General features: G+C 36.1%; 1 protein-coding gene across 1 annotated transcript in view; it reads left to right on the top strand.

Annotated features, from left to right (window-relative positions):
• Positions 1-587: 587 nt before the first annotated feature.
• The window catches only part of tlcd4a (TLC domain containing 4a), a 16,280-nt gene continuing 202 nt past the window's right edge, over positions 588-16,665 (top strand). Inside the window, exons 1-7 of the mRNA XM_046846405.1 lie at positions 588-1,051; positions 5,330-5,490; positions 6,482-6,571; positions 6,716-6,774; positions 8,690-8,784; positions 14,083-14,156; positions 14,323-16,665. The exon at positions 14,323-16,665 is cut by the window's right edge and continues 202 nt beyond it. Coding sequence (XP_046702361.1) covers positions 5,336-5,490; positions 6,482-6,571; positions 6,716-6,774; positions 8,690-8,784; positions 14,083-14,156; positions 14,323-14,638 — 789 coding nt within the window. The 5' untranslated portion in view covers positions 588-1,051; positions 5,330-5,335 and the 3' untranslated portion in view covers positions 14,639-16,665. The remainder of the gene's footprint in view (positions 1,052-5,329; positions 5,491-6,481; positions 6,572-6,715; positions 6,775-8,689; positions 8,785-14,082; positions 14,157-14,322) is intronic.

Genomic DNA, 16,665 nt, shown 5'->3' with positions numbered 1-16,665 from the left:
TTCCTGTAATGCCACATGTTGTTATATTGCGTTTTTGTATAGTATTAATGGTTTCTATAAGTGCGACGTGAGAGTGGTGGTATTAAGAGGTGGATTAAGTTCCCGCTGAAGGCCCAAGTACCAAATGCATGGCCCACCACTGATATATATACATTAAAAAAAAAAAAAAAAAATATATATATATATATATATATATATATATATATATATATATATATATATATATATATATATATATATATATATATATATATATATATATATATATATATATATATATATAAACAGGAAACAAATAACATGAACCCTGGCACAGATTAAGCAGGCCAGAATAGATATTTGAACAGAGCTCTTCCTAGTTGTAATTCATATATCTTTTACTAAAATATTGGGGACCCCCTAAATCTATTTTTTTTACTGTCATGAGGGTCCCTAATGCCTTATGGTGTGTCCTGGGTCCAGGGCCCATTGAAGACCCTTGATTGTGTGTAGATATGGAAACAGGTGTCTGCCAAATAAACCAAATGAATACATTATTATAAATAAATGTATGCATTGTATGGCACAAACACACACACACACCCTCTCTCACACAGATCGGTTTATTAATGTCCTATGTCTTTAAGTGTGAGAGTGAAACCTGATGCCGGCGGCTCTCGGCGCTTTGCCCTGTTGTAACCTCCTCCATCTCTGCGCTTGAGGTTCGCAGCATCTTGCTGTAGCATGTCTCGCTTCTTCTACGTTTACCGGACCAACTTTTACCACTCATGGCGTTAAGAACGGAGATGATCCAGCACACATGAAGCTGTTATGAAGCACAAGCAGCAGTGTTCCGGGGCGGTGTGGAGGAGAACCGGTGCAGCTGAGTGACTGGGCGAGCACAAACAGACACGCACACGCGCACACGCACACACGCCGCGAGTGGACGATTTTTTTTTTTTTTTTTGGTTGCCAGCCCGTGATGCGTTTAACCGCCGCGCTCAAATAGCTGACAATTCCAGCAGCGACGGACCTGAACACGCCAGCTGACATGGTCGATGTTTGACAACAGGTAAGCATGACCCATAAACCAGACCTCGTTTTGGTTAATATTACGATTCTTGTTTCTGTTTTCTTGTTTTTATTTGGGGGCTTGTGGGCATTACGACGAGAGCTGGCCTGGTGTTTCAAAACATGTACAAACCACGTCTATGATTTCACCAATCGAGTGTTTTTTGGCACCCTTTAAAAGAAAATCTGGGCTGCATTGGAGAAAGATGTCGCTAGGAGCTGTGTTCTTACACACAGTAACAGGAGCAGGCTTTAGCCGTCGTCTCTCCACTTTATTCATATCAATAGGTAAACATTCATGGCACATCTAGTTATAGCGTTGTTCTTCATGAAGCTCATTAGATCTTACTGCTTGCTTCCTTGTTTGTCAGGTTTATTTGGTGGTTGTACACCAGTTCTATAAGCAGGAAATGTATATGGGTTTGACAGGAAACGTCATCACTGGTTAATGGCAGCGTTCACTTGCTACTCTAGGTCCTGGCGTTCTTAAGTGTTTTTCAGTCTCAGCCTGCAAGTCTTGGGTTATCAATTAATCCTTTACCAGTTTTATATTTCTGGCAGATTGTTAGAAGTTATTGGTATCTAACACATGTTTTTTTCTAAAAATTCAGCCTGATGAGAACATTTGGGCTCCTGTTAGTCTGCTGTTTCTCCATCCACATTTTTAAATAACAGATTACATGCCTTCGATGCATCCAAGCTTTCTGAGAATGGTAATCATTGAACAGACCCGAGACCTTGAAGAATTGCAGGCATGGCAGCTGTGATATCTAAAACAAACAGCTTTACTGGTAGTCTAAAAAAGGACATACAATGCTCTGGAGTTTAATCTACACACATTTCAAATGAATGAGTCCATAGTGCATTGCTGGTTTTGCCGTCAGAATGAGTTGCTGTTTGTGCTTTACATATGACGCTTTGTCTCAGCGTAGGCATTTGCCCTTGACAACTGGCACTTGTGACAGAATATATGAGGAACAACTTTAAATACATTTCCATGATATTAAAGTAACAGTGATGGACAGACAGCTGCACTATTCCTTATAGAGGCTTGCAAAAGGGATGCTAATTTTTATGCATGTGTGACTTTCAACCCCAAAATTATTATTTTAAGTTTTGTAAGTTGTTGTACTTCTAGCTTGGGAGTAGTTTGGGTGAAGGAACCATAGGTGCCTGAGAACACGAAACAAGCTGTCACGTAGAGGGAGTGGGACACCATGTCTTTAAGTTCTTGTGTCAAAAACAGCAAGAATGGCTTATAGATAAGATTGTACTCAGGTGTTTATTTCGATGGAGAAAGCATGCAGTAAGTCTGGTTTGACTCAGACAAGGGCGCAGACCGTATGGAAATGTCCTAGTGTGACGGATTGGCCAAGTCCTGATTGCACACACTGCAGCGCTGACACACACTGTGTTTATCTGCATGGTAAAATCACAGTTTGTCTCCTCTGTACATCTGTGATTTGCATGTCTATGTTCAGGAGTAACACCTGTTTATAATCTATAAAATGCTTTCAGACAGTTTGTAACCAGCTAATATTTACAATGATAGTGTGGCTACTTTTTAGTGTCCAATGTGCAGTGCAGTACTACACAAAAGGGTGTGTACTACACACACCCTTTTAAGCAGTTATTGCCTCAGGTAACAGCACATTTGAGGATTTCTATTATAAATAGCAAGTAGTTGAGATAAACAGGTTTGTAAACAGATCAGTCAGAAGTGTATTCAGATCACAAAAAGAATGAATGTTTAATGCAGAAAATGCCTTCCTACTTTGATCAAAATGTAAAAAAAAAATTCAATAATACTAAGCTTCTTTTGTAAAGGCACATATTTATGTCCATTTGAATCCAGCATGACAATTTAATTCATAGTTTTAACTATGTGGTGCTGTACAAAGCTATTCTTTGTTCTCCTCTGTAACTTTAGTACATTTTACTTTATCAATCTATTTATGCTCTAGGACAGGATTGCCTCTGTTTTTAGACTACATCACATACCCAGACACCAGAACAGAGCTTTTCTTTAACTAGCTTGTGTTCAATGCAATTCAAGATGATAAAATATAAAAATGATGGCTTTTTAATATTGTAATGTTTAATTGGGAACACGGGGTATGTGTCTTTCTTGAGAGAAATTGAATTGGATTAGGAGACTATTTGAGAGAAGAAAAACTGAAAATGTTGAATGTAATTTAAAAATGAAATTTAAGCTCAATGCATACCAGAAATTAGCTGTGTTTTGATGTGTGGTGAACATCTTCTTTATCATTTTTTTTTACATCTTTTGACTTCAACATAACTCCAGCATTGAGTCTGTAGTTTTAAAACCAATTCCAGAATAAACAACACTCTTCAAGAGAGTTGGAAATCTAGTGACCGCAGTATCCTGATCCTAAATCCTTATTTGCCGATTCTGGGAAAATGGAACAAGGGCACCGCATACACCTTGCAATGATATATTGTATCCGGTTCATCTATGCTTAAACTTCAGGAAGTGGAAGGAAACTGGAGTATGTTTGATCTATCAGATTGCACAATTTATATGCTAGAAACATGTCCACAAGGTTTTTAATTAACAACCTGTGTTCCATTGCTCTCTGCCTTGACTGTCTGTAAGGCGAAATTTTCTTAGCATAGTTTAGCATACGTCTCATGCATTTTTTTTTTTTAGCATGAGGTGTGGTGACCATAGTTGCCTTGATTGTGGTGACTTAATGACTATTTATTTATTTACTAATTTATTCATTATAATAAGCAATTTTTCCTTGTCAGTGTCATGGAACGCGAGGTGAAATGAGAAAAAATAACTCTATGATACAGATAAACCAAAATGAACACACTTTCTGCTTGGATCTATCTTGATTATTTTGGCAGGCTAGTTATTAAGCAGGAAATTTAGGTTGATAGATTGTGGTGTCCAAAGGTAAGAGCTTTTTAACATGTTTGTCTCAGGGACACTTGCAATCATTTTTTTGGAATACACAGTTGCTTCTTCCCCATTTAACTTTGCCACCCACAGAATTTGTTTAAACGTTACCTTCTTGACAGTGTTGAGCAACAAACCTGTTCTGTTTTTCTGGATTTTTATCACCTTATCCCCGCTGCAAAAATGCGATTATGAGCTGAGATTACTGGACGATGGCAACTGCTGCCTTGCACAAAATTGTTAAAAATGACAGGTAGTATACTGTTTGTATATAATACCAAACTGAGATACTGTACAGATTTATTTTCTCAAAAAAAAAAAAAAAAACACTACAACAGTGGTTTCAATATTATTGGCACCAGTTAATATTTAGTAAAAGTTTATAGCGAATAACAGCATTGTTCCTGTAATGTTTAACGGTGTTCAACTAAATCATAGAAGGATCTTGGTCCAGTCCACCATTCAGAACATATTAAATTCTATGTCAATGGAGTTCAAATCCAGAGACTGAGATCATTGCAAAATGTTGATTTATTGTCCTGTATTTCATTTTGTCATTATTGTATTGAAACAATCTGAAGCAAACCTTTGCCAAAACTAGTCCTTTGCCTTATATAGCATAAACATATTGTGCATTAAATGTGTACAGTTATTTGTATACAGGAGTATAGTAGTCAGCCTAGATAAATAAAGTGCAGTTCAATAGTGGGTGCCTTCTATGAAAGATACACAGCAGATTTTTGTTGCTTCTTCCTAGGCGGTTTTTTTTTTTTTTTTTTTTTTCTTTCTTTCTTTCTTTTTGTGAGGATCACAGTGCTTTGTCTCAGTGTGGACAAATTAATTGACAACTTGATGCCTCTCAATGAAGGACACAAACAGAGCATTAAGGTAGTTTATGTCTGCAAAATCATCCATTCATTGACACCGCCACCTTCTGTGTCTGTGTAAATAGAGAACTCGTTTTGCTGTGCTCCTGAACTACTTATAGATCCTACGGTTAAATTGTTGGTGCTGTCTGTCCAGTATATCCTGTGACATGCTTGACATGAATATATTGCAGGAATCTGAATGGTGCTTAAAATAAAGCAAGACACGATAGTTTGTCAGTGTTCGTAGCCTACAGTACACTGAACTCAACTGGTGTACGTGTGTACAGTATGTGCATTAGTCTCTTTGCTCTGAAATCTCAGTCTCAACAGCACAAAGGTTGTACAATCCAAAGGTTGTTTACTTACTACTTCTTCATCAGGTATGTGTACAAAAAGTCATCATTGTGGGCAGAACTGAAGCACAGGTGCTGTAGCTCATTGATTGTTGATTTTTCTGTTTCTGTGCTTCTCCATCTTTTAGGTGGCCATGGATGCCTTTAGCCAGCTGATCTTGCTCATTGCAGCAGTCAGTTTTTGCACCTTCCAGTGGCTCTTCCACAGCTTGAGTCCCTGGTTGTCATGCAGGATCAGCCCAGGCTTCTGGAAACTCAGCCACAAGCAGCAAGTTGAGTGGAACTCAAGGTAACACACATACCACACATTCCACTGTGTGCACGCATGCTAATAACTTGCTATAACTGTATTCTTTTTTAATTATTCCAGGTAGAATTGAAACAGACACATTGAAGAGTAAAATCTGAACAAGTAAAGGCACAAACGTGGCCACCTACTCACAGTTGTGTATTTTGTGTAATAAGACTATGAAGCATGCTGCTCTGGGAACTTTCTTTTTTAAGCATATGTTCTACAATGTTTACAAGCCCAATGGGGCTATTAATGTGATTCACTAAGAGCATGTAAGAACATGAAGAATCTGCTGAAACCACAAGTGTCTAATATTCTGATTAAAGATAAATCAGGGTCTTCAAATGTCTAAAAAGTCTCAAATTTAAAAAAAAATATTTTAGGCCTTAAAAAGTCTTAAATTCACTGTTCCGTCTTAATTTAAAACAAGTTAATTTTCCGATGTCCATGTAATGCTACCTCAAATGCTCATTAAAATGCTCCCCTTTAACACAATGTTGTTGTTTTTTGTTAGTTTCCATGGTGTTGTAGTTCTTTCTTTCGCTAGTCCAAATGTAATTAACTGTATTACAACTACAAATTTAATCTCATGTTTCGGTCTAATTGACTTTGTTAGCATTGAGAAGTGGGAGGACATTTTTTTATTATTTATTTTTTTATTATAACATAATCATGCAAATTGTAGTTGCATGCTCACAAGGTAATGGACAAAAAGTAAACATGTATGTAAGAACATAGTGTCAGGAAGAGTGTTTTTACACACATTAGGAATTATGAGGCACAATGGAGTGTCTGGCCTTTTTTAAATTCTGATGCAGCACTGTATTTTTATGTGACACTTGGTTTATACTACTTGTGCCAATCAAATTGTGTTTTTCCGATGCTATACTGTGTGTATATATATATATATATATATATATATATATATATATATATATATATATATATATATATATATATATATATATATATATATATGTTTTTCTAGGACAGTGTCCACATTCCATGCCATACTGGTCGGGCTCTTTTGCCTCTACATCCTTTTCTTTGATGAAGCCATCAATCAGGACCCTGTGTGGTAAGAGAACTGTCATACTGCATGCAGAGAATTATGTGGCATTACTGCGCTGTAGGAATGAATACAGCTGGAGCCAGCTCTCAGTCATTCTCCTCACCGCAGGGGCCCAGTGGTGACTTATTTACTCTGTCTTTAACCCTGTAGGGGAGATCCAACAATGGTGAAGATAAACGTGGGAATAACAACAGGCTACCTCATATCTGGTGAGATTTCGATCTTGCAGTCTCATTACATGCAGATGGATTTGTGAGTTATTAAATAAAGTCTGAAAGCATGTGAAACTGCCTCAGACTCATGTGAGACATGCCACAACACTATGATTTGTTTTCTTAATAAATAATTAATGCTCAGATTACATTTATTTAATGTAGTATACTTTTTACTTTTTTGAATCAATATTAGCTAACTTCAAAATGACATGAGTTGCAAAATTAGTATTTTACAATATGTTTGCCATCTGTGCAAATGTACATGTTTATGAGGCAATAAACCTTTGCTCATGAAGCCAAATCTCTCCAAAAGTATAGAACTGCAAGGCCAATCCTGTTGTTTTTGCTATATATTGTATATGAGGCACTTATTAGATTAGGTTAGGTTTGAAATTAAAAGATAAATATGAGAAGATCAGAATTTCAGCTTTTATTCCTGATATTCACATCTAGATGTGTTAAACAACGACCACCAAATTTTCAGGTAATTAAAATTATTGGAACAGATTTAAGTAAACAACACTGAGCAGTCTTAAATTAAATAAAACTTAATATTTTTTATGTCCAAGGTTGCAATGGCTAACATTACTAAAGTATTTTGCATGCTCAATTTTGTTACAGCCTTGTGATTGACTTTCCATGGTGTTTTTTGGGTCATTGTCTTGCTGCCTGATGAAGGCCCTCCAAATTTAATTGGATTCGACCGGAATGTTTCTGTTATATGTGTCTGCTATAATCATGAGTTCATCATTCATAAAGAGTCTGTTCAGCATACATGCAATGCAATGACATTATCTCCACTGTGTCTGATAATTGAGCTTGTACAGTATGTTTTGAATCGTGAAGAGACTTTTTCTACTCTCATCCTTGCCAATCACTTTGGCAGACGTTAATCTGGGTTCTGACCTTTTTGTCTTATTTTGTCTCTTTATATTTTGCAATCTGGCCTTACTTGTTCGTATCATGTGTAAAGGCCTCTGTATTTCTGCTCTCAAACTCTTCTTTGAAAGGTGGATTGATAAACAGTTATAGAGAGATCACTTTCTTCATCCCAGAGGGAAATCTACAATTGGATTGACACAGCTGGATGTTATTGTTTCATTTTTCTTCACAGCTCACATAATGTTTCTCTTGTTTTCATTGACTGAGTTGTCAGTACACCAGTTGGTTCTGCTCTGTTTTGAGGAATTCCAAATTATTGTATTGGTTATGCCCAATGTTTGTGCAGTGGCTCTGATAGATTTTGCCTCTTTTTTTAGTTTCAAAATTGCTTGAATTTTCCACACAGATGGCTCCAGGGTTTATCCCAAGAGATGACATTCAAAGCTATTAATTGTTAAAGCATTCAGTCTTTACAGGGCACACCTGGGTAACAAGAAAAAAACTGACAATCATGTGTTTGGTGGGGCAAACAAAAGATGCCATAATTTAAATTGCTTAACACCTCTGTAAATATCAGGAAATAAAGGCATATTTTAATCTTTACCCCAAATGTCTTCGAACAGTAGAATTGCTCTTGCTGTTCCAATACTTTTAGAGTGGACTGTATATTTCAAAAATTTGTCAAAAATAAATAAATCCTCACACAAAATCTGTTTGAATTATATGCGGCTTTTAGAGTATTTCCTTTTACCCCACATTTAGAATGAATTCCAGGACCATGTTAAATATTATTGCTGCTTCAGCTGATAAAGTGGAGCGTGTCAAAGTTGTGTTGTGATTAGACTGAATTGCTAAGAGCTTTTCTCATAAAATCATGCATATGTATTAATAATCTCACTTCGCTCTGCAATAATGTGGTAGTAGTGGAGTGGAGTAGTTGTTACATCTAGGTGACAATGTAAGTAAAACATTTACAATATGAGAGACGGTTGCAAATGAGCCTATTTCCTTTTTTTTTTTTTCCCAGATCTGCTGCTCATATTTTACTATTGGAAGGCGATAGGGGACAAGTTTTTTGTAGTTCACCACCTGGCTGCATTGTATGCTTACTACTTTGTACTGGTGAGTTCCCTATTGTCCAAGAGCAGAATGTGCAGGCAAGATGGGAAAGAGGTGGCCAAGGGTGAACAGTTGTGACACCTGAGAGGTGTGAAATGGCTGCTAAAAGTTCACTGTTTTCTACTAACACATCCAGGCTTGATCCTATTCAATGTGTAATAGTGACATTATTCACAGCACAAAGAAAACATCATAGTCAACAGTTATGCACAAGAAGAGAGATACATATTGCTCTGTTTTAAATAATTATTTCCAAGTGTTTATATGTGCAAATGAAGTTCTAATAAATGCAGTTCTGCTGCATTGTATATGTTTTATTTGGTAATGAAAATTGATTAAGATGTTGTCATGGCGATGAGCTGCCACACGTTGCCAGCATTTTGGTGCTGGAACTGATTTTGTTCAAAAATTAGCTTTTTTGTAGATGCATGTTCTAGTTATAGACTGTGCACCAGTGCCAAACCTCCATTTAAAAAAAGTACTGCTACTCTTACTGATGAACAGGTTAGAAAAAGCAGCCTGCACATGAACTCTTCAGAAATATTAGCCTAGTAAGTCCTGTTAACATTGCTTACTGTTTAAATCATATGTAGCAGTATGATTATGGGAGTAACACACAACTTTAGGGTAAATTAATTCAAATTTTTCGCAGACCTGCTAGCTCCTAATTTAAGCAGGAAATTATATTATTCTTTTTTAACCTTTAGTCAGTTGAATGAGCTACACAAAAATGGTGGCTAATGCTGTTCACCTTTGGCTCTGTTAGTTTGAAACTTTCTAGGATGCCAGGTTCTGTAGTTGATTATGGCCTTGTTGATGATGGTACTTTTTGCATGGAATGCTCAGTGAAGTTAATGTTGGAAATCGTCACACATTTCCTTGCTCTCCCTCCACCATGCTTTTTCTTGCATTGACTGGGTGCATGCAGTAACCAGCTCACAGTTCACACACTGCTGATGTTGCTGCCTCTGGTGGAGGGTCTGCTGAATGCATGTTTTCATCATATGCAAAAATGTTTTCTCTCTCCTTTATATCTCTAACACCCTTTTCAGCTCTTTCTCTCATGCCCATAATTTCTTTTCTAAAACGTGGCAGACACAACCTGCCAATTAAGGCATATGATTGTTAATGACAGGGAAGTGGTAGCTCAGTGGTTAAGATGTTGGACTTCCAAAGGTTGTGAGTTCAAGTCTCAGCACTACCAAGCTGCCACTTCTGGGCCCTTCAGCAAGGCCTCTTAACCTCAACTGCTCAGTTTTAAGAATGAGATAATTGTCGTTCTGAATAAGGGCATCTGGCAAATGTCATAAGTGGTGCAGAACTAATATGACCTATCTTATTTATTTATTTATTATGGATGCGACTGAAAGAGAGATCTCTTTGTTCTTTCCGCTTGTTCACTTTGATTTTTCTTTGCGTTTTGCCACAGAATTCACTTGTATAAGAAGTATATATATATGACTGTGGCCGAGAGTCAACTCTACATTACAGAACTGCCAGGCCACATGATCATAAATATTGAACAAGTATCGAATTTTGTTCTGACCCACAATTAACAGCATGACAGGAAGTGCTTAGTTTAGCAAAAACATCCTGTGTGCCCAGCTCAGTGGCTTAGTGGTTTTGCTTTTTGTAAGTTGTTTCTTTGGCCAATCTCTAAAAAAAGCACAGTGGAAATATTAGTGGGTGAAATAGGTTGTGATCTATACCAACCTCCAAATGAAATTTAAAACTTCTTCAAAAATAATACCTAAATGACGTATGTAGGGCCATACTGTTACTGGACACTTTCATATCTGCTAAATGAAGTCAAATACAACTAACAGAAATATAAAATAATAAAAATAATAAAAGGTTTGGAATAGATTCATCATGAGCTTGGAGTCTCTCAGCATTGTATTTTATTCGTCTTTGTTGTTTAAAAAGACATGAGCATTTGTTATGTTCCTTGTGTTATTTTGATGGTTTGTTAGTTTTGCAAATGGTTCTGGTTATTTTACACTGATTCAAAATTCTCATAAACCATTTGCTGAGTGTTAATAATGTCAGACAGTAACATAAAAGTTTAGTATTTAATATATATAGTTTGCTTTTAATAGTACTTTAGGAAGATGTAGTAATCACTTGGTATTTTTGATTGCCATTCATGAGTTTATCGCACTACAGAACAAAGTTAAACTGATTGACCAGTGCCTATGGTCATTAAAAGACCATATCTTCAAATATGTTTAGCATATATGTTTTCTAATATATAGTGCATGTTGGACAAAAATTATTGTTGCTGTTGCAGCTTTTCTGTTGTTTTTGCTTTCAATTTGCATCTTTTTTCTCCAAAGAATCTGTTTTGTTTGTCTTTGTCTTTAACTGACATGACGTCTTGAATAACAAAGTCTCACTTTTACTGACTACCAAACATGCAAAAATACCACAGCAAGGTTAGTGCTTTCTGAACAAAAGCAACAGGCTTGGCTGATCTAGATCTAGACTCCTTCCTGTCTTGTCTGCTGTTGTGCTGTTGTGGAACACTGCAGCTATGAAGCCCAGTTACAGTATGGACTTACCAGTGCCTAGGGGTACTAGTATGCAAATGCTGGTGTTTTTTTATTTTCTTTTTTGTGGTCCAAGTCCACTGTTGAGTAAGTATGCTGAAATTAAATTTTACCCTCAAGGTAAGTGTGTTATTCATGTTATCTAGTGTTGGACTAGAAACTAAAGGGTCAACATGCGTAGAGCTACATTTGACAAAGTCACCATTTATGGCCAAATATACAGAAGAGCAACTGCAAATGCAATGTTCATTACAATATCTTGATGAAATATGTAGAGCTGCAACAACTAATCGATAAAATCGATAATAATCGATCATAAAATCCGTTGTCAACGAATGCCGTTATCGCATAGTTGGGCTGTTCAAGTTTCGGTTTAGCGTTAAGGATGGATAACACATCTGTCCGGAAAATAGTGGACGGCAGAGGGTCAACCTGCGACAGGAAAAAGTGTGCGTCCCAAGTCATCCAAGGCATGGGAGCATTTTATATTAAACGCAACAAAGAAAACTGTACCTGGAAGTTATGTAAAGCGGAGCTTGTGTGAGATGGAAGTGACTCAGTGATGCACGAGCACAAGAAAAGAAAACACACGGGTGTCATGGATGAAGGCGAAACATCAGCACGGTAAGTAAAAACTGTATAAACCTCATCATGTGAAAATGGTGTAGTTTAATAAAATGCTATTGTGTAAACTGTTTGTTTGCTAACTTTGGGACAGTTGCACTAATTCAGTTCTGGCATCAGCTCACTTGCGACATAGTGATGGATTCAATTAAAACGGTGCAAACACACTAAATCTAGAAGCAGCAAATAGCAGCAGCAGTAAACAATTAAATTTTGTAATTACTGTTGTGATTTTCATCGAATGATTTATGCATTTGTACACCAATGCATTTACTTATTTATTTATTTTTTAAATCAGGCCTGTAGCTCGCTGCGTTTCTCCGTTCATTTCTCTTTTTATAGCATTTGTTTACAACAGTTGACTTTTGTTTTCAAATGTGATTCACTTTACTACGTTTAAATGCTTGTTTTTAATGTTTGCATATTTAATTTATGCATTTATTATTTAATTATTATACAACATTAAATTCATTATATTGTAGATGCTTATATATTTACAAATGAACAAAATATTTGTCTATTTTTAATTTTTACAAAAATTGTCAAAACAATGATGTATTATATTTTATATAGGTTTTAAGCATGGTTGTCAACTTGTTATCTGCAAAATACAAATGTTGAGTTACACAATTTGCTTCATCTTTTCATTTTAATTTTCTTTTCTTTTTTTTTTGTTTACAGAAAGAAACAACCCAGCATGAGTGAATTTGTTTAAAGGAGAAATCCCATGCACTCATCAACAAGCAGCCAGTAGACGCTTTATAATGTCTAAATTAAAGATAATTAAACTTAATATATGGCTTTTGCATTTTTATAAGTACATTTTTATACATGAATACCCTGAATTAGGGTTCTATATAGTTATAATAAGCAGCAAATAAAAAAAATATATAGTTTTTATCCAAGTAATAGGGGGGGATTATTGTGTAATTAATCGATTATCAAAGTTATTGTTAATTGCAGCCCTAGAAATATGTAATATAGGCTTTATATAATGTAAAAAAGGTGTCTTCAATTAGTACAGCTTTAAGGTGGACCTAGACGAGGTAAAGTGTTATTTAAGAGTGTAGTTATACTGAATATTGGCAAGGATATGATGTAGTGTTAGCTAATCACAGCCATGCTGATATGCAGTATAACCTTATAATTGCGAGTACAATAGTTATATAAACAACAAATGAATATTGATTAGGTAATGTTTCAGACACAGTATGACCAAATGTCCTGTTTTTTTTAGAAATTAGAAATAGATCTCAAAGAAGCCACACAATTTCTTTTGCCAAATTTCTAGCTGCTAGGCAGATAACATTGATATGTACATGTCCTGTAAAATTTGATTCTTGTAAAATCGGTATCCATTTATTTTATTCTTTATCAAACAAGCTTTCATATTGCAATAAATCAAAAGTTGCATTCATGAAAATGATTGGTCATGGCCACTGATATATCACTAACTGTATTGTAGTAATGTATATAACACCAGACTTTTAATAGAAATCTTTCGAAACCAGACACCATTGTTTAAATTTTAACATTCACAGAGTCTAAACTTATTTTCTTGCTAATAGATTATCTAGATAACCTTTTATACAACTCTATGAGGCCATGTTTAATTCTGAACTTAGACTACAGTTCTGGTTAGGTTCTCCTCTTCTCTGTGTGGGCTTCCTCTGGGTTTTTTTTTTCCACCTTCCACAAAGTGCCTGTAGATGGATTGGCTAAGATAAATTGCCCCTAATGTGTGAATGAGATGAGATAAAACGTATCTTATCCGAGGTGTATCCTCACATCACACACAGTGTTCCTGAGAAAGGCTCGAGATTGACAGTGACCTTGTGTGAGTGAGAAAGTGAGTAGGTGAGAGTGAGTTTCATTTGTAAAACACTCACTAACACTGCTGCTTGTAATTATATGGGGTATATGTAGTATCCAGTGACTAGTTATCCAGAAGCATTTTGATGAAGGATCAGTAATAAAGGTTATTGGAGTTGCTCTTCTATGCTTCATCCAACCAAAAGATGGTTAACCATTGATACATTGTGCTGTAATCTGACTAATCCAGTTGCCTATTTATTATATCATTTTGTCTGTCATTGTCTGTTCCTTGTTCTTTACTGTGTGGTTTCAGGGTCAAGGAATGTTGCCTTATTTTGCTAACTTCCGTCTGCTAGCAGAGTTTTCCACCCCATGTGTGAACCAGCGGTAGGTGCTCCAGTGCTTTCTGTTGAGTTACCTCTGTGAGCTACAACTTTAACTTCCTTACAAATGAAAACAAACTCCACTTCATATATGTCAATTATTACAAAAAGTACAAATATAGTTAATTGTAAGTTGTTGTCATGTGGGTGTGCTTGCTTGTGTTTTGCAGCTGGTTTTTTGAAGTGTTAGGTTACCCTAAATCCTCCAGACTCAACATTGTCAATGGTATGCTCATGGCAGCTGTGTTTTTCATGGTGCGCATCGCGGTCATGCCCGTTTACTACAGCCGTATGTACACTGTATACGGCACGGAGGCCTTCTACAGGGTGTCATTCGGTGGCCGCAGTGCCTGGATCTTTTCCAGCATCTGCTTGGACATCATGAACGTCATGTGGATGCATAAGATTGTTCGCGGCTGCTATAAGGTTCTACGCTCTGGCCGGCACGTCAAATCCCAGACTCAACAAAATGGAAAAATTAACTAAGCCTGGAAGAAACTTCACTGAGGGGATTTGAAGATCCTTAAAAAAGATCTTTAGAGCACTCTGTTGTTTTATGAGTGACAGACTGTGAGTCAGCCAGCAGCAGCTGTGTAGTTAGATGGATTCACTTACTTTTGAAGCTGGGAGAAACCACCCCAAAGCAATACAGTACATGATCAAAGTTTTCAGTGATTCTTGTGCCGCAAGCAGACTATTTGCGTCAGATTAAAATGTAGAGGACATTCCACCTACTTTAGTGGTTTGGGCCCAACATTTGATAAATAGTCTGCTCAGAGAGCACTGGAAATTTTATTTAGATTATATTTAAGCTGATTATATTTTTATCACCTGAAAGTGAGGCTTTAATTTTAAAATTTAAACCGAACAAAGTCTTACTTGGACTAAATGTGCCACATCCATCTAATTTATTCATCGGTCACTGCCATAAATAAACTTGAACAGCCACCATGAACAGGACGACATCTTCATGCCAAGGATGCTGGGACGGCTTAACTGTGAATGTGCACGGACATTTTACAGTTCGATTTTTTTTTTCTGATGTTGTAATCAAGAAGAGAAGTGCACTTTTTTTGTGTGATGGGGACACACTTCTGTCTTTGCTTTTTGAAAAATGAAAATGATGCTGGAACGGACATTTTCACCTAGATTTGGTTTTGGAGCTGATGAACATAATTGGACTGTTTCTTGGACTGAGCTGTTATTACTGCAAGCCAGTTTCGATTTTTTTACTTTGGATTTGGGAATGGTTTACACGTGCACACGCACTCACACTTGAAATTCTCCACAACTCTGCATTGTGTGTGCAGGGAATAAGTGCATGTGGCTCTCTGAATGTTTTGCATTGTTAAAAGGAATATTAATTGACATGCACAAAGACTTATTTTAGTTTAATGTACAGTGACCGTAGAGTACAAACAGTCCAATATTTTGTAAAAGGCTTTGGTCATGGACATTACCTTATGGATGATGTTTCTTAATGTGCTGTCACTGAAGATTTGTTTCTGCATCATGCCTAATTTATTTGAGCCAGAACTAGATCAGCATGTACATGTCTATTTATTCTTTTAAATTAAATGTATTATGTAATGGAGAACAAATGTGAGATGTATCTCATTAGAAATATATAGAATACCAGTTCACATTCAACACATTCAAATTAGCTTGAGATGTACCATGTCGCATTGTGTGAAATTTTAGTGTAGAATATACACACACACTCTTGGATCTGAAAAATCTCAACATTATATAACTGGATGACACAGGTTTTTTTATATTCAAAACTCAAAGTATTTATGTATGTATGTATGATGACGTGATACAGAAGAATTATTTGCTCTTTAAATTTGAAAGATCTATTTTTAATAAATAAATTACTTGAATCCTTGTGCTACATTATGGTGAATAATAGTACAGATTCTTTTCACAGTTAAGCCAGTCATAATCATTTGCATTATTTGTCCTAAATGCCCTTTAAGAGATATTAACTTCCCATTTTTAACATCCTCTGTTGTCATTATGCATTTTTAATAAGACTGAGCTTTCATGTCTAGTTTTTCTTTTTTTTTTTTTTTTTGTCATATTCTTCATGCCTTAGGTCTAGTGTATGAAATGAAAGTTTGCTTTTTGGTTTTATTATGGATTCAGGTACACCAGCATTAAGATATGTCTTAATATAGTCTGAACATGTTGCCCAAATGCCAAATTTCAGATTCCGTCTGACCTTTTCATGGTACTTAAAAAAAACTTTTCATACTGGATGTAAATACATTTCATTTATGTAATACATGACTGTAATCCATAAATGCATATCTGTAAACCTTCCGTGTGAGAGCGAAACCTTACAGCGATGGCTGTAAACTCAGTGAACGGCTTGTGTAATTGCCGTTTTGCCTCACGCTGGGAACTTTAATTTGAATTTCGAGTAGTTAGAGCGTAGTGTAAACTTATTTGGCTCCTATGTTCAATTTAAGTAACTTACATTAAAACAAACCACCTTATGTTTGTATATA

This window comes from Silurus meridionalis, chromosome 4, assembly GCF_014805685.1.
Source record: "Silurus meridionalis isolate SWU-2019-XX chromosome 4, ASM1480568v1, whole genome shotgun sequence".
In the NCBI taxonomy this organism is placed as follows: Eukaryota; Metazoa; Chordata; class Actinopteri; order Siluriformes; family Siluridae; genus Silurus; species Silurus meridionalis.
Note: the sequence above shows the minus strand (reverse complement) of the source record. Positions and strands in the feature narration are given on the sequence as shown.